The sequence below is a fragment of the Neolamprologus brichardi genome, chromosome 18, assembly GCF_056152115.1.
Source record: "Neolamprologus brichardi isolate AB-2024 chromosome 18, ASM5615211v1, whole genome shotgun sequence".
Classification (NCBI taxonomy): Eukaryota; Metazoa; Chordata; class Actinopteri; order Cichliformes; family Cichlidae; genus Neolamprologus; species Neolamprologus brichardi.
In genome coordinates this window covers 2,102,723-2,126,500 of record NC_142121.1, presented here as the reverse complement: position 1 = coordinate 2,126,500, position 23,778 = coordinate 2,102,723, and the positions used below count along the sequence as shown (strand labels likewise).

General features: G+C 40.3%; 1 protein-coding gene across 1 annotated transcript in view; it reads left to right on the top strand.

The window, feature by feature from the left end:
- The first annotated feature begins 18,349 nt into the window (after nt 1–18,349).
- LOC148097257 (uncharacterized) overlaps nt 18,350–23,778 on the top strand; it is a 31,630-nt gene continuing 26,201 nt past the window's right edge. The window contains exons 1-3 of the mRNA XM_087832386.1: nt 18,350–18,449; nt 20,551–22,244; nt 22,287–23,186. Of these exons, the coding sequence (XP_087688512.1) occupies nt 18,350–18,449; nt 20,551–22,244; nt 22,287–23,186 (2,694 nt within the window). The remainder of the gene's footprint in view (nt 18,450–20,550; nt 22,245–22,286; nt 23,187–23,778) is intronic.

Sequence of the window (23,778 nt, the reverse complement as noted above, 5' to 3'; positions counted from 1 at the left end):
ATAGTAAAATTCTATTTTTTATTTATTATTATTTTTTTATTCTATTTTTATGTTCAAGAACTGATAAAAAATATTGTGGTGTGAACTTTTTTCAAATACTGTGACATGGCAGAAAAATCCCTGAGGATCACAGAAATAGGTGCAGAGTTTATCATCCACACAAGATCAGTTGATCTGTCTGAGAACCTGGAGGATAAAGTTTTACCGAGTCCTGCAAAGGTTTCACTTTTAGAGCTGCAGGTTCTACAGCTGTGATCACTGTGCAGTGCATGCTGGTCAACTGTATCTGTGGTCACAGGAATGTAGTCAGTGATGGCATGAAAGATGAAACTGGCTGCAGTTTGTGGATTGCACTGAAACCACAACCTCACAGCATGATGGGACGATGACAGTGCCGGCCTGATGTCATCAGATGCTGCATTTAAAAATTCTGATTATCGGCTGATTTAATGCTGTGAACAGTTATTCTCTTGGAAGAAGTATTTTTGTTTCTCAAGGAAATAAAAAAGAGCTCATAAACTGCACACATCATTGTTAAATATACTGGTAGTGTAGTAACATTGGACTTCTGATTTATTACTGATTTAGTAACACAAACTTATATTTAACATTTTATTACATCATCATAAACAGCTGCAGATTAACAGTGATGGGAATAACGGCGTTTTTCAGTAACGAGTAATCTAACTAATTTCTATTTCTATCGTTACAACGCCGTTACCGTTACTAAGAAGAAATGCGGTCGCGTTACTATTTTTCAGCAAACAGACGGTTGAAGCTGTGTTCAGCTTACCGCATCTTGTATCAGTTGCGCGGAAGTAGCTGTAAGTAATCTGGACGCTACAGCTTTAAGCAGCTGCGCACTCTCACGGGCGGTAATCACTTTCTGCCCAACGATCACTTTTTGGCACAACACCTGGAGCTCAGGGGGCAAAACAATCGCATGAGTGCTGCTGTTTGACTGAGGAAGAATGAAGTAGTCGTGGTAAGCCAATCACATGACCACTTTAAGACAAAGCAACAAGGTGATATATACCAGTTTTTAAATTGTGTTGATAGGCCACGTAAAACCAGAGTCATGATAAACAATATATATGCATGTTTTTCCTCAATAGTTTCCTCTCTGCTTATGACCAAAAGAAAGAAAAACCCTACCCTTTCATCTTGATGGAAAAATGCACCATGCCGACCAATCAAAAATGATTAACATGATTAACACACCCCACTTTGCAGTTATTTATTTGTAAAAAATGTTTGGAATCATGTATGATTTTCGTTCCACTTCTCACGTGTTCACCACTTCGTGTTGGTCTTTCACGTGGAATTCCATTAAAATCGATTCATGTTTGTGGCTGTAATGTGACAAAATGTGGGAAAGTTCAAGCGGGCCGAATACTTTTGCAAGCCACTGTATATACATTAGACCAGTATTTCCCAACCTTTTGGAACCATGGCACATATTTTACTTTATAAAAAAATCACACAGCACACCACCAACCAAAAAAATATCACAAAAAGCATTTTGATCATTTTTCCCTGCTTACCAGGTATAGCAGAATTGGATCGATTTGTCCCCATTATACCTTTTTTTTTCTTTCTTCTGACTACCACTCATGCTAGGGCCTTCATCTGGGTCAGAATTTCTCCAGGATCCGGGTCAGATTGACGTCTCACTTGCAGCATGACTCTGGCTGCGTCCGAATTCAGGGGAAGGATGCTTCATTGCCATTTGCAGTGTTGGGAAGGTTACTTTTAAAATGTATCACTTAGTGATGGGATTTGCTTTAATTAATTTATTATTAACAACAATATAAAATTATGCACAAACGGAATTACTAATGTAAAAATAAAATGTGGTTTTATTTATATATGTTTATATATAAATATATATGCGGTGGTAACTAGACCCAGACCAACAGTATTGTTTGACTGATGGCCCTTAATATAAAGACTTCGGACTTTACATTTCCCAATTTTTGCTTTAAGTTATTTTGTTATTTACATAATAATGTAAATAACCTAATAATGATCCTTATTGCTGTTTTAGAGGAGCGGTGCTTCAAAGGATAGTTGCAGATTTCTGCAGATTATATAGTACAAATAAAATGTTCACGTTTCTCCAACGTTGTCTTCCCAACAGTTTCAATGACATCTACACTGGATGGCCAGGAAGCGTTCGCGATGTCTTCTCCGGCGCTGATAATTAGCGTCTGTCTTGTGTCAGTGACGTAAAAGACGGATTTAATGCGACATGACCATCAAACAGCAGTCGCTTTCTAAAACATCGGATATGTATCGGATTCAGTACCACATACGAAAGTGACCCAGATCGGATTAGAAAATATCGGATTTGTGCCGTTCACACTGTCATAGCGTGATCGGATATGGGTCGCATAGGGTCAGAAAAGTCGGATTTGATGCGCTTTCGCCTGCAGTGTGAACGTAGCCTTAGAGCCGTTTCGTTCGCGACCGACACATCACTAATTCCACTACAGATTACAGATTACATGCCCCAAAAATGTATTTTTTAACATATTCCGTTACGTTACTCAATGAGTGTAATGTATTCTGAATACTTTGGATTACCTATTATATTATCATGCTTTTTACAACTACATGAATGTACTATTGCTGTGTGATTTATTACTATTACTGAAGGTTACTCTCCATACCAACACCAACTAGATGTTTAAATCTTAATATAAATGAGTAACAGTAGGTGGACATTAGGTAAGGCTGCACTTTTTGCAGCGATCTCGTACAGAAAACTATTCCGCGCGTATATAAAACAGGTCCGCGGCTCCGAACCGTAGTAAAGGGACCTCTGGCTAATACGTCGGTTTCGTGTCGGGCTCGTAGCTGAAAACTAGCTTTACTTTGTTGTCTGGGTCAACTTTGCTAGCGAGAGACAGAGAGAGGCGTTGAAAGGCTGCTCCAACAGAACTTATTGTTTCAGAGGAAAACACGAACACGGTGTACAGTCGAGTCTTAATAGCTTACTTACAACTGGGCTCGTCAGACACTCTTCTTGGCTGCAGTGGCTATTATTATATTTACATTTTAGTTTGCATTATGCTCCTGAATTAGAAGAAGGTGATAACTATTACATTTGTTAAACCGATCTGCATTACATTAGACTGCTGATTTATTGTGAATGAATGATATTGTTTTATGATGCATTATACGGCTGAGTTATAAGAAATACTGTTTGCAGAAAGTCATCGCCTTATTTGTCTGATTGGAAGAGAAAAGAGCATACTGCCCCATCTCAGCAGGAGCAGATAAACAGGGAGCCAAGGTCGTAGCTTAGGCGCTGTGTGAGAGAAAGAATGTGAATGTTTAGGCTTTTATGATTAGGTGGGGGCCACTAGATGCTATAAGAGTTTGAACAAGGCTCCACCATTTTGAGATCTGATGCTGTCTGCTGTATGGTGTCCATCTCCCACGCGTGTGTTCATTAAATCATCGTTTGACTCAACCCGGCCGGACCAGTGTTGTTATTTTGGTTTTCCTCTTGTATCCATCCCCAATATTTGAATCCGTAACAGTTTTGGGGGCTCGTCCTGTGGTATTGGGGTGGAAGTTTTGGAGGCTTGGACGGTCCGAGGTGGTCAGACGGGCAGACATTATCCGGCAATCGAACTGAGTGGACAGGCGCCTTTATAAAAGAGGTAGGCACAGGCCTGTTGATTTTATCCGAAGTGTGCTGAATTGGACGATAAAATTAAATGTCTATTCAGTAAAAGTTGCCGGTGAGTGTCTGTTTTTATTTTGATGAAAAAATCTCATGAGATTTGAAAGTTGAAGTTTATAAGTTACAATACTGGGTTAGAGTCCCAAGATAAAGGAAAATAAAACTGGGTTAGAGTCCCAAGGTAAAGGAAAACAGTGAAATTGGGTTAGAGTCCCAGGTAGTTTGATAGGTAATTGGTCATTTTGTGAGTTAGAGTCTCCATTGGTCTAAAGATTGCACCTGTGTTGGTCATGTTGTGAGTTAGAGTCTCCATTGTCCATAACGTTGCATCTGCTTCGGTCATACTCTTGTTTTGGAGTGTTGACTGTTGTTTCAAAGTGTTATAAATTATTATAGGACGGCGATCATATATCGCTAGGAAGCGCAGTGCTCAGAGGTAACGCTTGCCAAGGCCGGGGACGCCTAGGCCTTGTCCTCTTTGAGGGATAGTCAGTTGGTCACTGTGGAACTTGGGGCACTCCAGAATAACTAGTGGTTGCACCACTTTACCGTTTGGAACGGTGTCTGCGCTTTTTTGGACACTTTAAATTGAGTTAGGGATTTTAGAGATGAGGCCAGATACAGTTAGAGTCTGATACTGGTTAATTGATTACAAAAAAGTTGGACTTTCTTCGGTTGGACCCGTTAACTTAAATTTGTCAAAATTGTTAGGCGCTAAAACTTTCAGGCCTGAGAGTGATTGTAAATATAAGACGTCTTTGTAAATATAAGAAAGAGAGTTGAGTGTGAAACGAGGCTGTGTGTGACGACAGCGCGCTGCAGCGCTGCGAGCTATTTTTAGACGGTGTGTGAACATGCAAATGAGGTGGCTGCTGTGAAGCCCACAGAGGACTTCCTGTTTAGCGTGTTATTGAGTTTTATAAGTATGATTTGCAAACAATGATACATGCCTGTAATTAAAACGCTGATTTTGCTGATTATAATATTACAAATAAAGTTTTGAATGACTACGGTGAATGTTTGATGTTTGGCTGGGTTTTGATATAGGAGAGACGGCTTTGCAGCTGCTGGGGGTGAGTGTCTCTGTGACCGGAAATCTGCATGCCCATAAAAGGCAACTGCCTGACTGTGTGAACTATGCACCAAGAGAGAGAGTAAAATCTAGGCAGATGAATCAAATGGATGTTTTGAGAAAAATAGTAAATGAATGTTTTAGTCTCTTAATACAGGTGGATTTCTCTCAACCTGGAAACCTGAGTACAGCGGCAAAAGGATAGATTAACAAAATTGGGACGACAGACAGGCCAAGCTCTGGCTCAAAATTTTACAGCTTGACCTCTCACTTTGTCCTCACCCTGAAAAGAGGCTTAAAGGACATCTTCTCCTCCAGTTATCGGTTACCATCACTGGAAATTTTCAGGCAAGTTTTTCGCTGAATTGTTTTTGGCACCATGTGTCCCTGAATCTCACAAGCAAGGTCTAATTCCTGGCTGGAGACATGGAATGTTGTTATTTAAGGTGGGAAATTAAAATTTGGGAAACAAAATTAAAAACACACACAACTAGAGAAATTTCTTGTTTGAGAAAAAAGTTAAAATAACCCACCCACAAACGCACACACACGCAATGAAGAAACAGCTTACATTCATGAACACGTGAAGATTTTCCAGCAAGGTTAAAGAAGCGAAACTTAACATACACCTGTTGTTAAATGATCAAGTTTATCCACTACTAACAAATAAACTCTCTGGGTTGCAGGACAACAACTTAACTTCAAAAAGAAAGACACTGGTATGACAAACCAGTGATGAAACAACAAATTTAGTGGTTAAATGAGTCAAATTGTGACATGTTTTCTTCTGATTGATTAATACAAGTGATTACTGAATGAAAGAAAATTCCTTTTTTGGACTTTTAAACATGATCTTAAGAATTTTAACATGTACCTGTGTTGTCCTGTCAACTTGGTGGGTTATGACTTGATTATATAGTGAGAAAAAACAAAAAAAAGGGGGGGAGAAGGCTGACACAGGGCCTGGCCCCTCTCTGAATAACACAGCCAAAACAACATCATTTTCCTGTTCGTCTGTTTTTGTTTTGTTTTTGTTTTTTCTCTTTATGTTTAATTAAAGGCTGCTTTGTCGGCCCGGAAAGCCGAGGCTGACCTGGACTCCTGCTCTCCCCTCTACCATCTTTGATGTGACCCTGACCAAATGCTACAGCAGCTGGACACACAACAACAGCCTGAGAATGTCAACAGTGCTGCAGGAAAACGATCTCATGCAGCGGAGACGGAGAGCGTTAAATCCAAGGCCCGTTTCACTACACGGGGGAGATTTCCAGACAGCTTCAGCTGACAGAGCTGTGACAAGACGCCTATTAAGCCCGGATGAAAAGTGAGGCCGAGCAAAAGAATGCTGACCTTAACAACTCTGCATTAAAACTGTGCAGGACAGTGACGGACCAACACGGATGATCGGGCAGCAAAAAGGGCGTGCCAGAGACACGAGGAGTAACTGAGGTCAGGAGGCACCTCAGATTGGACAAAAGCAGCAGAAGAACATAAGCTGAAGGCACAGGTGTCGGGGCTCGGCCAGGAACTGACCTCTGAGAAGAGCCGAACAGCAGAGTTACAGAAGGCCGTGGAGCAAAGCAAGGAAAACATCAATAAACTTCAATCTGACGTGTACGGAAAAGACTCTGAGGTTTCTGCCCCCAGTAAGAGCTCAAGGCATCAGAGCAGAAACTGAGCATGGCTCAGGAGGAGCTGGCTGTTAATCAAACCCATCAGTCAGGCTTAGAGTCCCAGATACAGGACTTGAAATCAGGCCGGAGCTTGCTGGAGCAGGAGGTTGCCAAACCTGACGAGAAGCTCCAACAGCAGGAGCAAACCCTGAAGGAACTACAGAAGCAAAAGGGTCAAGTTAAGGAGGAGCTGGACAAGGAGAAGATGCAGGACACTGGAGAAAAAGACTGCCTCAATTGGGGCCAGAACCAGTATGGACAGAACTTTGGGCAGCAGCACCAATGGACGCAAACGGACTGAAGAGGAGGAGGGCAGGACCCCAGAGAGCGCTTCAGGCCGTGGTTTACCCAGAACATCAGAACAGGAAAGTGATGAACACACACACAAACACACACATCTACATACACTGACTCAGAATCAAGAGAAACACACATATGAACACATATCCACTCGTTGATTGACTGAGAAATGATACACACACGCGCACACAAATCGAAATGCTGATTCAATTCACTGAGAAGTGATCCACACACACACATACATACACACGCTGATGCAATGAAGAATGCTTTACTAACAAATGCTATGCTGATACGCAAAATGCTGCACACAAACGTCCAAATACAGAATTTGTTACAACAACAAGAAGCCATTGATTGTTTATTGGTTAAATGCATTTCATGTCACCCAGAGGGCATTTGTGTAGATTTAGGGGACAGGGTCTAAAGCAGTTTGGTTATGAAAACAATGTCTGTGAGTGATGTCTGTCTATGGATCAAGGCCTCGACTGAATTGTTTACTGTGCTTCACACAGCCTGATAAGGAGCAGTGGTACAGAGTGAAAAATGATGAATTAACGGTGTGAACCTTATTTTGGAGCGCCACATTTTTGTGATTGAGATTTAATTGAAGGAGGAACATACTGAGAAAAAAAAAAAGAAAAAGAAAAGGGGGCCAGCCCTTGGATTTACGTAAGCATCTCACGTGTATTTAACACAATTACCTCAGGCTTTAAAGATCTGTACAAAATTCAACAACTCAATTTGTTCTCATTGAGATGACACGATACAATCTAGTAAGAGTGGTTAGTTGCTGAACTCACAATTCACAAGACCGCATAAGATTTCAAACTGCAGGAAAATCACTGGAGTTATAAGAGGCAGACAACGACACACACACCACATGCATGCTATTGCTATTTATTGTGGATTAACCTGTCAAGGGCAAGCACAAAAGAATTCTGCCTCAAATACAGGAAATCATAGCTTCCCTGTATTTCCTACATTGTTGGCATGCTGGTGAGTGCTGTTGCTACACAGTAAGAAGGTCCTGGGTGCAAGTCCACAGTCTGGTTAGTTTGCAGTGGTTTCTCTCTGGGTATTCTGGTTTCCTGCCACAGTGAAAAGTCATGCAGCTGTTAGAGCTAGGTTAATTGATGATTCTAAATTATCCGTGAATGTAAGTGTAAATGGTTGTTTGTTTCTAGGTGATAGACTGGTGACCTGTCCGGGGTGCACCCTGCCTCATAACCTATCACTTCAGGGTTATTTCCCAGCCCTCCTGCAACCAGGATAAAGATAGGAGGATGGTAGTTGGTGTAGACCCATTCAATTTTTACGGTAACCAGAATCTAGACTTTGTTGAACCGTATGCAATATGAAGACAACATGTAGTATTTAAGGGACCAAGTAGAATTTGGATAAAAGTTATTGAATAGTGTTGAAATAAAATGACAGAATTGTGAAGGATTAAAATATTCCAGGAGCTCAACTTACTCCATCAGAACATGTTTCAATTGTGTTTTATGAACACAAAATGAACACAAGATGCACAGGTTTACTGAATATGAAAAGGTTGTGTTGATTTAACTCAGTTGTTTAAGTTTCTGCCAAAGCAAAACATTTGTGTGCAACCAGTGTCCACTATTGACTGAAATAAGTCCAACATGTTTTTTGTCAGTGCAAAAAGGAGTTACGGTACCTGTATTCCTACACAATATGGTCCCTGGACAGAGAAAAACTTTCTGGTGAAGTTTTGGTTGATTTTGGGTTTTGCTTAACACTAGGTTGATTTTATCAGTGAGGTTTGGATTGTTTTCTTTCTCTAAGAGAGAGAAAGATGATTTTATGCTTGGACATGTTTGCAACGGGCCCCAGTATTTGTTATTATATGAGTATTTTATTGGTTACGTTTGTTTTTGCTTTTGTTACAGTGCACTGAAATAAGAACATCTTAGAGGAGTGATCCACCGGTGGTGATATTTTGGTATTTTGTGAGTTCCTGATTTAATAAATCAGCTCTTTAATCCAGGCCTGAGAGATTGAACTTTAAAGTGCTATAAAACATGATTACTAGAAACAGTCGCAAAGTGTTTTTCTCCATGATTATAATGGGCTTGGGAGAAATTCACTTATATGGGACATTGATCACATGAGAAGTCCTGAGGCTAAAAGGATTGCAGCGAGTCAATCCAGTCAAAAAAAAAACAAGGAACTGTTTTCCCTTTAAAATGATGACGTCATCTTGCTGGTGATGGAGCCTTGAATAGGTTGCGCGTGAGACTCCATTATCAGCAATATCTGGTATGAATGTGTGTGAATGTATGCATGTGACTGGACTGTGATGGACTGACGACTAAAAGTTTTAACTGACTTGATACTGAGACAAAAACGGTACCGACTTTAGGATTAGTAAATGTCCACAAACAATTCACCCAGCCTGTAAAAGAAGGGTGGATGTTTTGTCTTGCTTTGTTTTGTTTTTGCAGGAGCAGGAGGATAAGAGAGAGCAGAGGGGGAGAATGTAGCTTTACATGAGTGTGAACTGCAGACTTAACCCTTTGGTTGCTAATTTTGAGTTACTGATGTTTGCATTAAGAAAATTGTGTTTTACTAGCTGTGTTTCGATTAATATATCACATTATATTGTTGGGAATGTTAAATGCTAAAGTGAAGAAAAGCTTTGATTTCACTCATGACTGAACAGGTTATTATTAACCATAGCAGGCCACTGTAAAAAAGCCAATTAATTTTGATAGAGAAAAAAGCAAAAAAAAAAAAACTCTATTGATGTCTATGAATAACAGGGGAATGATAGACTTGTCACATTCAAAATAGAGATATGTAATGACAAACCCTGGTCCAAGTCATTTAGGTTCTCCACTGAAATAGTCAATAATTTAGAAAAGTAGGATAGAACCAACAGGGGCATGTGCTGAGATGTGGTGCTGCACAAGAACAAGAGCAAAATAAAGAAAAATTATTGTGTTTAGCTTTGATAAATTCAAATTAAAATGTACCATTACACTCAGAGGATCAATATGAAATTCAATATATGCTAATTTTGTATGAAGTACATGACTGATAACTGTTCTGTCCTGAGCTTTTGTTCTTACAGCACCCACTTGACCACACCAACAGTTTCTCGCCATCAAAAGGGGGTACTTGCAAAGAATAGGGAGGAATATCATCAGAAGTGGGAAAGGTAAGCCCCGATGGGGGTGATAACATCACTAATTTCACGTATGGTCAAATTCTTAAAATTTGACCCCAAACATGAAAAATTCTTCAAACATTTAGAGACAGAGTGGAGTTCTAGATAAACATAATGCAGCAAACCACATAAGGATGGAGTGTTGGAATCAATAAGATGGTGAAATAACACGCAGGAAAAAATGTTGATCATGTTGATTATGTTTATTCCAGTGTGCAGGGATTGGCTAATCTGACCAGGAAATGTTATAAAATGGATTGTCGGAACAGTCAGCGTTAAAGTCACCTTTGACAGTCCAGACTAAGATGGCGTTGGACATCTTCAGGGTGGAAAAGGGTTGGTGTGACCAAGGTGTGGTTTGGCTTGTTGTATGTATATTACAAGATGATATGGCTCTGGATGGACCAGTTACCAGGGCATGGAAGGAGGACAGACTCATTAAATGAGGAGAAGGAATTTTCTGGGGTTGGAGATCCTCTGGGTGAGTGGTTGACTAAAAGCATGCAGAAAATAAAAGCTATCTTTTGTTATTGATTGGTAATAGACTGATAATTGGCCACATTTACAGCTGTATTGACTTGTTGTGGACGTAGTCTACTTCATGTTTAAACACTCTAATTAGCAGATTGAAAATAGTGACATTAAAGAAAGAATATGCAGCGCCACCCTGTCAAATGCCAGTGACGGTGGGGGGCTCAGTGATGAATCAGGTGAGCTGGATTCATGGCTGAATTAAAACATAGATGCCCCTGCTGTGGTCAGTAAGGGAAAAACAGGGGGAAATAAAATTGAAAAGAGGCATTTATAAATGTTTATGTGTGAAGTTTATAAACGGGATAAAAAGCAGGTGTTTTACTGTTATTTAAGCATCAGCATTATTGTTACATCAGAATCATATAACAAGCATTGCATTGAACATTTATTGAAGCTATTGACATTACATTAACATTTGTATTACAGTGATTGTTATAACCTCATGTTAATCTTCTATTTACAGGTGTCAGAATAATCATAGGATCTTTCATTGCAGGTGTAACCATGATCATCTTTATACATATTGCAGTTTGTTCCTCATTAAAGAGTTGTGCTCAAGTTAATAAGGGATAAGGGACAGTTGACTCGAGGAGATGAGTTGGAGTCAGTGCCTGTCCTCGAGAAGGAGAGAATGTTCCTTTGCTGTGTCAAAAGTAGCCAACAAGTTCATATTGAAGTGAAGTTCATATTAATACAGGTTTTGTTTGTAGACAATTGTGAAGACGCAGGCTCTGGGTGGAGCCAGGAGTTGAACAGATCTAACATGACAATTAAATTGAGTTCATTCCTTGGCACAAGATAACAAGACCGGAGCAACGACACTGGATAGGAGAAAGTCTGATACTTTCTAAGATATGAGGTCACTAACCTTTTCTTTTAATTTTCTAGCTCCGTTGAATTGACACATGGGAATGTGTCAAAAAAGGGGGGGAAGTTGAGTTTTAACATCAAACAAGGGTTATATGAACATTTTTATGACTTCATTTGTGTTTTAATAACTTAGGTATGGTAAAACTTAAGCTAATAATGACTCAAAAGGTTTACAGATTTTTTAGAGAACCCGTGAGAAGCATGAATCATTATTTCCATGTTTAAGCATTAATCATTGAAATGAACTGAATAGCGTTTAGAAGATAAAATGCCTGTGTTCACGAGAAGCTGAGTACCACACTGGAGAGGAAACCGTGGGACGGTAAGCGGAAGGAAACACATGATTTTTGTGAAAAGGGGGGGACACGTGTTAGAATTAAAAATGGCTAATTTGTTTTTGATGTCTTTTATTAGAATGAGTGGTTTTAATCATTTTCATACACACCTTGCAAATGTGCTTATAATGAGTTGGCACTCGGTCTTTTGAAGGTCATAAGCTTCGTTCGGCGATAGTCCGGACTGATAAAGTGTAGGAAATGCCAGTGCAGCGGGCTAAATTCAAACACGCTTACACACACATACACTTAATTAGGATAAGTCCTTGGGACATTATGTATATTCTAAACCAATTCTGAACCTCCAAAAGATCAGTAGATAACAACATTAGATTGTTAGAGCTAGGAAGAGAGGTGTTTTGGTTTTCTGTCTCTTACAGAGAAAGGAACAGACACCAGACGAGGTCACAGATATACGAGCATCCTTCGCAGCAGAGACAGACACTGTGACTGCTGAAACACCAACTGGGTTCAAGTGTCATGGCATCTTGGGCTCCAGCTAGTCACCTCAAAAGGATGGATCCCATAAACACAGCAATAACCATGAAGGGGTTGGCGGAAATCCAGGAACACCAGACCAACGACGTTCGAGAGGCTCTTGGTCAAAAAGGGGAACACAGCATATATAATTTCCTTTTTGTCTTCTTCTGTTTTACTGGCAGTTGGCAATAGACTCTGTGCACGAGAAAATGCTAACTTCCTGGTTTGAGACCGGATGTGGGGTTGTACATTTCTGGTAGCTTTACTTTGCGGTCAATGGCTACTGCGAAGATATTCTCCAAAATCATGTCCAAAACACGAAAACAGAAAGATGGCGTTAAGTTACAAAGAGCAGAAGGTGGGAACACTCACCACTGTTGTGTCATAAAAAATCTAATGATCAATTTTGACGTTAAAAGAGTTTAGATCGATCAGTTGTTTACATCACTCAACACAAGCAGAACTGCATTACAAAATCAGAAGACACATCGTCCACATTCAGAAGCACATCTCTGTATAATGACTGGTCTTATGATTTAAACAGGCAAATGTTCAGCATTCAAACTACAGGTGAAGAATAGTCAAACCAGATGTTTCCCCGTTATGTCGAGATCAGCTAGTCAAGGACACACCTACACAGCATGTTAACAAACCATGAAAAAAAGCCACACAAAAAATGAACGATTGCTGGTAAGGGTTTCTATACATTAGTATTTACAAAGGGTATGTTGTGACTTACCTTCAAAATTACAGTGGTCCCTCGCTATAACGTGGTTCACCTTTCACCTCGCTGCTAGCAGTGTGACTCTGAAGTGCAGTGCTGTATGTCCACGATGTCCACAAAACGTTTCACACCGTCAAAAAATAAAATTGGCAACTTGATTTCACCTATCGCTGGTTATTTTTAGAACATAACACCCGCGATAAACGAGGGACCGCTGTTTACAGATACTGAGAAATATAACATTTGAATCCCTTTTCTCTTTTGCTCTGAGGCGCCGGGGAAGAATATCGACAAGTCGATGAACATCATTTACAGATATATTGGGTAAATGCCCGAGACATCTATAGAAATGTAAATCGCCGCTTGATTCATTCATTTGCTTAACTTGTTTTGGACCGTAAACCAGGCGCGAATAGGACACCGGAAACAAAGCTCCCCACAGGAGTAGCATATGCTAACGTGCACATAGTCTATTCATTTAATTAGAGGAAGAAGTACTGTCCTCTATTGGAAGAGAATGTAATTGTTCTGTCCATTATTCACACCAGTCGCTTAGAGTACTAATCAGGTGAAACCAGATAATCTTCCACGGCATACCTGATCATTTCTCACGGCACAACTCTGTGGCACGGCACAGTGGTTGGGAAACACTGTCTTAGAGGACAAGAAGCAGAAGTCTGTATTTCTATTTCAGCTGCTGAGTTGGAGAGTGGAGGCAGAAAAATGCCCATCACCTTATTAAGAGGTGCCCAGCAGGTATAGTGTGTCATAAGTTGTGTGGATGAGGACCCTTATGCAAATTCACAGGCAGAAAGAATTCCTCAGTTTATCCAGGCTGTTTCCAGGCTGTACAAAAAGGAAAATGATGTAGCCAGTTAAGAGAAACTGCGAGCAGCATTCAGCTCAAGAGCACCACCAACCTCGAGACCATGAAACTGCAGTTGAGCTCACAAAGCAGAACCTGGTGGCTTCTTTGTGCACGTGTTTCGAGCAAACCCAAAAACAGTATATCAGCACAAACACCTCATACCATCTGTCAGCACGGCGGTGGAGGGTCACTGAGTTGATACTGAACTCTTCCATATATCAAATTATTCTAGATTCAAATGTGAGGCCATCTAACTAAACTGAGTGATCAACAGGATTATGAGCCCAAGCACAGCAGCAGATCTCCAAAAGAACAGCTTAAAAAAAGTGCCAATGAGTTGCAGCGGCCCAAAGTCCAGACCTCATCCTGTTCACTTGGCCGAACGTTGTCAGACTGAAGAAGTCACACACAGTTCTTAGTACTCAGTTACTGTGTCTCTAGCATGATGGTCTGTGGACCTTCAGCTGTCTCACGGGCACTTTCCTGCTCACTGTGTCAAATTTTCAGTTATTCCTCAGCCTTTTTAGTGTTAATGGTTCCTGCAATAAATGTAGTTTGCCTATAGCTAAAAAAAAAAAAAAAGCCCCAGAGTTTTCTTTACTGATGTCAGTTTTAAAGGATTACACGCTGCTACACTTGTGGATGAACTGTGTTCATATTATTGATGTCTGTCTTTGGAAAAAGAGACTGAAATCTCAGTAAAATTACATGTTCACATAAATAACATAACATTAATTTAATATATTAGAACATTTAGCTCAAGGCCTCGGAGAACAAAAGAACAGCCTCAAACAGGCACAATCATGACTGCAGGCTCGTAGTCTGGTTTTTCAGCGTGTACATTAGACACGTTTATTTCACAGACTACACACTGCTCAGGGAAATGAGCCTGATGCTCTTCTGCTTTTTCACGAAAATCAGATGAATTAGCAGTTATCACTTCCTGTCGGTGATGTAGCAGAGACCGACAATCATCACTAATTACAACAGAAGCTTAGAAAACTAGGAGGCACGCAACTACTTTATTCCAATAAAGTTGGGATGCTGCGTAAAAACTAAATAGCAAGAGTGAAATGATTTCCAAATCTCCTAAACCCGATTTAGATTCACAGCAGCTGCTGGACTTTGTCCCAATCTGATATCAGCTGCTCAGCAGTCCTGGGTGTTCGTTCATGTATTTTTGTTTCATGATGCTCCAGATGTTTTCAGTTGATGAAACGTCTGGATAGTTTAGCATCCACAGTCTTTTACCAAAAGCCATGCTGTAGTCATAGCTACAGTTTAGCATCACCCCTGAAAAAGATCTGAGATGTCTGAGTTGGTGCATATGTTGCTCTAAAACCTGTAAATAAGTTTCAGTATTGATTGATTTCCAGATTCCACAGCCTCTGATGCACTCCATACTATCAGAGATTCAGGTGTTTGAGTTGATTGCTGATAACAAGCCAAATGGTCCCTCTCCACTTTATCCCAGAGAAGACAGGCGTGTTTCTAGATCATGCTCACATGTGGCTTCTTCTTTGCATTGAGCCTTAAATATGAATCTTTGGATGATACAGTTTCCTGTTCAAAGTCACTTAAATGACTTATCTTCTTTTTTAGCTCATAGAGGAGAAGAGTTTTTAGTCACCTGCTGTCATGTAAGCAGAGCCTCAGAGAGCTGTGAGCATGACTGCAGGCTCGTACTGTGGGTTTCCTGCCTGCTCACTGAACACGTATTTTCACAGGTCACACACGAATCTGAGAAACGAGCCTGAAGCTCTTCTGCTTTCTCTTCTTGCAGTGAAGGTTTTTTGTCCTCACAGTGAATATAAAAGAGAACGAAGAGCAGAGACCTCAGAGGATCACACGTCTGTCTACTGTAAGTACACCGACGCTGCATCACTTTATGTTTTTGTCTTGATTACTGTGGTGGAGAAAATTTAAATAACTTAAAGTAACAGGTGCAGTTACAGCAGGGACTGTTTCCTATTACTTAACAATTAAGAAAGTGCAACAAAATCTAAAAGTCACACTGAATCTAAATGTCATGTTTCAGAGTTTTAGATTCATCATTTTCTTTTTATTAGAATTGTCACGGTCCTGGGTTTTTGGTCCAGGGTTTTGAGTTTTGGACTGTTGCTTCAGAACTCTAGTTATCTGTTATTCATATCGTAGTTTGTAGTAACTTTGTTTTGGACTGATTGAACTAGCAGCAGTGAGAACATCGGACTCACATTTGACCAAGCAATGAGTTATTTGACACCCTAAAACAAACATGTTGTGTTTGTTTGTTGATATTTTGCTGATATTTTCTAAAATCTATAAGCTGATTAATAGTTCAGACTGACCAAGTTTTATCTTAGTCAGGCTTGTGGGCAGTTCTCTTTATACTCAGTAGATGGTATTTTTATACAGTTTGTATCAATACAGAAAGCAGGGGAACCGTTCCCATCAGAAACATCCCTTATCCCCAACAGCATCATCATCAAAACATAGTAAATTAAAGGAATCAATCCAAATCACAAGAAGATAAAAAGGCAGGTCAAATTATTCTGAGGTCACAATGACAACAATGCACAGATGGGAGTGAAAAGTCCTTCTGGGAACCTAAACAATCGACAGTTTCAGTAAAGACCAAATTCACAGATCAGCTGGTAAAAAAACCAAACAGACAGGATAGCTCTGGATCATATTCAAACCTTCTTAAAGAGACATGTCTGTCTCTTTAATGGCTGCATTTTCACACAAATTTCTATTTGTTTCGTAACAGACACTGACTGATACTACAGAGCAAAAATAAACAAAAATAAACTTCTCCCAGTAAATAGAATACTTTCAGTACTGTTTCTCCTCAGTGTGAGCAGTCCAAGCAGTTTCTTTCTAATTCACACACACATTCATTCAGTGCTTCTACTTAACTTTCACATACTCACACAGGTACCATCCATCCTTCTATTTTCTTTTGCTTATCCAATTCAGGGTTGCTGGGGGGCTGGAGTCGACCCCAGCTGCCATAAAGCGAGAGATGGGCTAGAACCTGGACAGGTCGCCAGTCTGTCGCAGGGCTCACACAGATCATACAAAATAAGGATTAAGCATAATTTGCATTAAACTGTGCGCATACTAAAGACCATACTAAAAATGTTTGATTCATCTAAATACTGGAAATGGAAAGTCCAACAAATACAAATATCATAAAGCTGATAAAATACCCGTGTCCACACCTGTCAGTGACAATGAGCCTCTTTATTAAATACCAACAGTAGCTTTTAAAAAGCAACAACAACAACATTTGTTGCTGCAGACAATTAGCAAATCTGTCCCATAGTGTGGACTAAATATAAAACCAAGCCTGATGAATATCACTTAGCAACGATTTTCACAGATGTTTAACCTCACAACCTTTGTTCTTACTCTCAGGTGGCAATTTTATGAAGCTGTTTCAGCACGACTGAGGACATAAATTCATTTTAATAGTAAGTAACTATATGGAGTAAACTTGTAATAACAACTGTGAAATCTCATAGCAACCACTGGTCACTAGAGAAACAATGTTTATTCCCCAACCAGTAAAAGAGTGTTTGCTGCAGGTTGTTGCAACAAGAGTACTGCACAAAAAACATCCCTGCAATTGCTTTGGTCACCAGCAGATTACCACAGTTGCTCTTAGTTTTCATATAAGACATCAGCTGTTTTGGTAGTGAAATTGTTTAAATGTATTTGCAACCAATTTCAACTGGTAACTGCCATTTTCAATGAGTCAGGAAATACACATTTTTCCCTACCAAAATAAACTACACTGTTTTTTTGTTTTTGTTTTTAACGGGAAATGCGTAAACTAAGAAAACCCTAAATGGTCAAAAGTGATGTGGTTTCTAGTTTGGTCGTCCTTAAGGACAAACAACAAAAAACATAAAAAGCAACAGATGTTATGGTCCTGAGTCTGGTGACTCAGTGCTGTTGATTATTAATATTCTTTGATTCAGTTAGTTTCTCATTATATCTTCTGATGTCTAGTTCTCTGCTTTCTAGTTCTCTGCTTTTGCCTCTATGCCTCCCCTGTGTTACACATCCCTCATCTAGTTTCTTGTCTAGCGTCTCCTTGTCAAGTCCACATCTCTGTGCCTGTCTCCTGTTTCCTGTTTTATTTTGACAGTCTTATGTCCTTTCTTAATGTTTTCAGTTTTGCTTCCTTTTCATCTCATAATGTCACATTAGTCCCAGCTGTGTTTCCCATTCCCTCATTACTCCCTGGTGTAATTAAGCCCAGTGTTTCCCTATGTCCGTTGTCACGTCGTACCCTCTCAGTGCTGTGTGTTTCTGCCGTGCTCTTGGTTCACATTGTTGCTTCTTGTCAGTTCCTAGTTTCTAGCTTCTGTGTTTCTATTTTTCTAGTTTCCTGAGTTCTTAGTTTTCTAGCTTCTAGTTGTGTTTTGTTCCTTGTATTTAGTGTTCAAGTTTATGCAGTGCAATAAAAGCTGCCTCCTTTCATTCATCCCTCCGTGTCCTGAGTCCTGCATTTGGGTCCTACATCCTGCCTGCCACAAAGTGTCACATGACAACAGTAAAGTGAGAACAGAAAACTGACAAACTGTTTCTGATTACTTCCAGTTCACACTGAGCCATGGACTCTAAATCTGGTGATACAATGAAGATGGCAGCACTTGGCCGGCCTTTTGGCCTGGGGATGCTGTATGACTGCCGAAGCGATAAACTTGTCCCTGGTAAGATTTAACCTGTCACATCTGAAGTTTCAGTATTTGAAGCTATTTTAAATTCTTTTGCTTTTGTAATCGATTTAGGTAGCACAGTGGTTAGCACTGTTAGCTTACAGCAAGAAGGTCCTAAATTTGAATCCATGAGGTTAGGTGAACTGATTATTCTAAATTGCCAATGGGTGTGAATAGTTGTATGTCTCTCTGTGTTAGCCCTGCGACAGACTGGCGACCTTTCCAGGGTGAACCCCACCTCTTACCCTATGACAGCCATTACTCCAGCTGTCCATCATGTATCACATACATGATATCAAATAATTCACTGTCCAATTGATCTGAAGGGAGACTCTGTCCACAGTGACCAAAACAGTTTTTATAGTAGGCATTAAACATGATTTTAACACAAGAAAGTTGGACGTGTGTGTGTGTACATATGTGTGTGTGTGTGTGTGTGTGTGTGTGTGTGTGTGTGTGTGTGTATATATATATATATATATATATATACACACACACACAAAGGCACTCATTAATAAATAGCTGGAAAAGAAACATGTGTAGTTGTAGCAGTAACCAGTGTGTTAAGTGGATGCGTTGTACAGGGAGCCACAGGCAGGAAAGATTTCCTGTGTCGTTCAGTGGTGCTTTTCGGTAATCTCAGACTCTCACTGAACGTGTTCCTGTGACTGACCAGCATGTCATGGAGTGGGTGGGAGGTGTTATCCAACATTGTCTTTATCTTGGACAACATCCGCCTCTCCGACACCACCTTGAGGGAGTCCAGCTCCATCCCCACAACATTACTGGCCTTACGGATTAGTTTATTGAGTCTATTGGCATCTGCTACCCTCAGCCTGCTCCCCCAGCATGCAACAGCATAGAGGATCGCACTGGCCACAACAGACTTATAGAAAATCCTGAGCATTTTCTGGCAGATGTTGAAGGACCTCAGTCGCCTCAAAAAATAGAGACGACTCTGGCCCTTCCTGTAAAGTGCTGTGGTGTTTTTAGCCCAGTCCAGTTTATTGTCAATGTGTACTCCAAGGTATTTATAGTCCTAATTGAGCATTGCGTGGCACATCCGACATACTGTTTTACTTTAGTCCATGACGCGCTTACCTTCAGGGTCATACGTCACATGAAAACCAAAATAGTTCCAAATGCCAGATCTGAATGAGGGCGGGGGAGGTTCCATTTGCCATGTTGCAAGGAGAGCTTAACTTCTGTCTCGCTAGCTTGCCCTGCGCTCAGTGAATCTGCGTTCGACTACTCTATATATAAACACATATACATATATATTAGGGATGCAACGATACTCATATCGATATTGAACCGTTCGATACAGTGCTTTCGGTTCGGTACGCATATGTATCGAACAATACAAAATGTTTAATTTATTTTATCAACTTTCCTTCTGACGATGCTGTCTGTGTTGAGCGCTCAGTGGATCTGCCCTCGACAGTGCAGCCTAGGAGGTGAGCTGGCTTCATGATGAATGCACAGATGTGGTGCAGAATGTGCCGTGAAAATTTAATAAATGACAAATTAAAAAGGCATGAACATTTTTTTTGTATCGAAAAAAATATCGAACCGTGAATTTTGTGTATCGTTGCACCCCTAATATATATATACATATATACATATACAGACAGACAGACAGACAGACAGATAGATGTGTGTGTGTGTGTGTGTGTGTGTGTGTGTGTGTGTGTGTGTGTGTGTGTGTGTGTACACGTATGTAGACGCCAGGTCAAGAGGGAGATATCATTAGCCCCACCCGAGATTGGGTACCAAAGATAGGGTATCGCCCCAAGGTTCCAAGTTAAACATTGGCGTCCCATTACAAAAACCAAATCAAGTCTTTTGATATTATTACTATCATTGCCTAAAATGTGTATTATGAGTTGAGTGTTGACTGAGATGCAGAGCCTGAACTCCAGAGTTTCTCCAGTCTCCAAAGTTTCATTTACTATTTTTGTGATCATCACAAAAAAGACAAAAAAACAAAGTAATTTTTTAAAAAAGAAATTAATAAATAATAAATAAATTTATTTTAGAGCGTGATTTAATTGATGGAGTCCTGGTATTAATGTTTTTGCTTCTTGTTTTGCAGGAATGACTCTGTGGGATCGTGATGAGCTGATGAAAGATATAGCAGAAAGATCAAAGCCCTCTAATGAGTTTGAAATTGTTGCATCTGAATCAATTTCTGGCAAATCTTCAGCTCTAAATGTTGAAGCTTCACTGAAGGCAAGTTTCTTAGGTGGGCTGGTTCAGGTTGATGGATCTGCCAAATATCTGAATGATAGTAAATCTTCCAGAAATCAGGCCAGAGTAACACTGAAGTACAAGGCAACCACAAAGATCCAGGAGCTGTCCATGAATCATCTTGGAAGAGGAAACGTGAAGCATCCATATGTTTTTGATCAAGGCTTAGCAACACATGTAGTCACAGCTATTCTTTATGGAGCACAAGCTTTCTTTGTGTTTGACCGAGAAGTTTCTGAACACGAAGATCATCAAGATGTTCAGGGCAACTTGAAGGTGACCATCAAGAAGATTCCCTTACTTTCTGTAGAAGGTGAAGGTTCCCTGAAGATGGAAGAGAAGGACAAAGCCAGTCTTGATAAATTCTCCTGCAGGTTTTATGGAGACTTCTGTCTTCCACAACCACCAACAACCTTTCAAGGTGCAGTAGAAGTCTACCAAAGCCTGCCAGGATTACTAGGAGCTCAAGGAAAAAATGCTGTACCAGTGAAGGTCTGGCTGCTGCCACTGACAGCTTTAGATTCTTCTGCTGCTAAACTCGTCCGTCAGATCAGTATAGGATTAGTTCAAGAAGCACAGAGAGTCCTGGAGGACTTCAGTGAGCTGGAAATGAGGTACAATGATGTACTGAGAACCAGCACTGCACAGCAGTTCCCACAGATTGGTAAAAAAATTAAAAGTTTTAAAGAAATGTGCTCTGAGTTCAAACTGGAATTCCAACAAACTTTGGGCAAGAAGCTTCCATCAATCCGAGGAGGAGGAGAAGAGGAAGCTGAGCTTGCAGAGATCCTGAAGAAGAGACATTCTTCACCTTTCAACAGCAAAAACCTGAATGAGTGGATGGACTGTAAAGAGAGAGAAATCTACACTTTAATGTCTTTTACCAGCAGGATGAAAAACACCAAAATCATCTCATCTCAAAATGATCTGTACAAGGAAAGTCTGAGTGCAGAGCATGTTGTGTGTTTTGTTTTCACCTCTCTGGGAAAGGATGAACCGTACCTCTCAGCTTTATCACAATACTTAAGAGGAAAAACCAGCTCAGACATTCAAGATCCTCACACTCATGATGTAGAGAAGGAACAATGGTACGCCTCAAAAGAAGTAACAGATGAAATGAGGAAGAAAGCAAAACTCTTCAGTGATTTTGCAGAGGCCAACAAGGAGAACAAGAACATTAAGTTCCTGACAGTGGGGTTAACTAATGAGACCCAGGAAGGTTCCAGCATCTACCTTTATGAAGGTGGATTTGCTGTCAGTGAGAACTTTGAGCCTCCTTCAAAGCCTGAAACTGTGACAGCAGCTGACATAAACCACAACAGTGTGACACTGAAGATTTCTCCACCCAGATTTGGAGCAGAGAACATCACCTCCTACTCTGTTGAGCACTGTGTCAGTGGAGAGGATGGATGGCAGCAGAAGACAGAAGCAAAGGCTGAAGAAGTCACAGTGAGAGATCTGAAGCCAAACACAGAGTATGTGTTCAGATGCAGAGCAGTGACCTCAGCAGGTGTCGGGCCGGATAATCAAGTTTCTATTAAAACAACTTCAAGTGGCAGAAACAAAGAAACATGTTTGGCAGAAAAACTGAGAGATAAAAGTGAAAAGATCAAATCTGATTCCCCCACAGTTTACAAACTGCCTCTGACAGAAGAACACATGAACATATATGGATGCAAGAAGTTTAACCTTGGAGAAGAAACTGAGGGGCAGAATCGTACAATAATACTTTTTGGAGCGACAGGATCAGGAAAGTCCACTCTGATCGATGGGATGATCAACTACATTGTTGGTGTCGAGTGGGAGGACAGTTTCAGGTTTAAATTCATTAATGAGGATCAGTCAACATCACGACCTCACAGTCAGACCTCTGAAGTCACTGTTTACAAAATCAACCACCAGGATGGATTTAAAATCCCGTTCTCTCTGACCATTATTGACACTCCAGGCTTTGGAGATACAAGAGGCATAGAAAGAGACAGAGAGATCACAGAGCAGCTACGTAATCTCTTCTCTGATCAGGGTGGTGTCACTGAAATCGATGCTGTGTGTTTTGTAGCACCAGCTGCTCAAGTGAGATCCACAACACAGAAATATGTGTTTGATTCAGTGCTCTCAATCTTTGGCAAAGATGTGGCAGAAAACATCAGCATTGTGGTGACATTTGCAGACAGTCAGCGACCTCCAGTTCTAGAGGCGATCAATGCTGCAGGAGTCCCATGTCCTAAAACAAAAGACGGGCTGCCAGTTCACTTCAAGTTCAATAACTCAGCGCTGTTTGCAAACGACAAAGGAGACAGAATGAGTGATGATGATGAAGAAGGAGGTTTTGATCAGATGTTTTGGAAAATGGGGACAAAAAGTATGAAGAAGTTTTTTGCTGCTCTGAATAAAATAGAAACCAAAAGCTTGACACTGACAAAGGAAGTCCTCAGAGAAAGAAAGCAGCTCGAGATTTCAGTTGAGAATCTGCAGGAGCAGGTGAAACTTGGGTTAGCCAAGCTTGAGGAGATAAAAGAGACGAGTGATAAACTTAACATATATGGAGCAGAGAGGAGGCGATACCTGGGAATGGAGAAGATGATTGCTGAAAAACTGGAGGCTGAATATGAAACGTTACAGGTTGAAGTGATGAAACTGATGGAGAAATCTTCTAAGTGTCTGAACAGACTCAAAGAGACATCACTGAAGACAAACCCTCTGTATATTCCAGAGTACATCGACATGCTTATTGAAGGAGAGAAATCTGAAGTCAAACCAGGCTGGAAGAGACGAGTTGAGTCTCTGATGTCCATGAAGGAAAAAGCAGAGCTCATGGCTAAAATAGAGGAAGGAGAGAAACTCCTTCACTGAACATTCATGTGATCACAAAGTAGAACGAGAAAAAGATCAAGATCAGTTTGAACTCAGTCGACAAAGACAAATAACACATAAAAAATCTCATATTTACTGTTTGCTGCCTGATAAGATCTCATTTTAAAATTGATTTATCTTTAACATAGAAGTGTGATTATTGGAGTGGACTTTACAATGTTCAACCTTTTACTTTTTGTTTTCAGCATATTTTATGTTT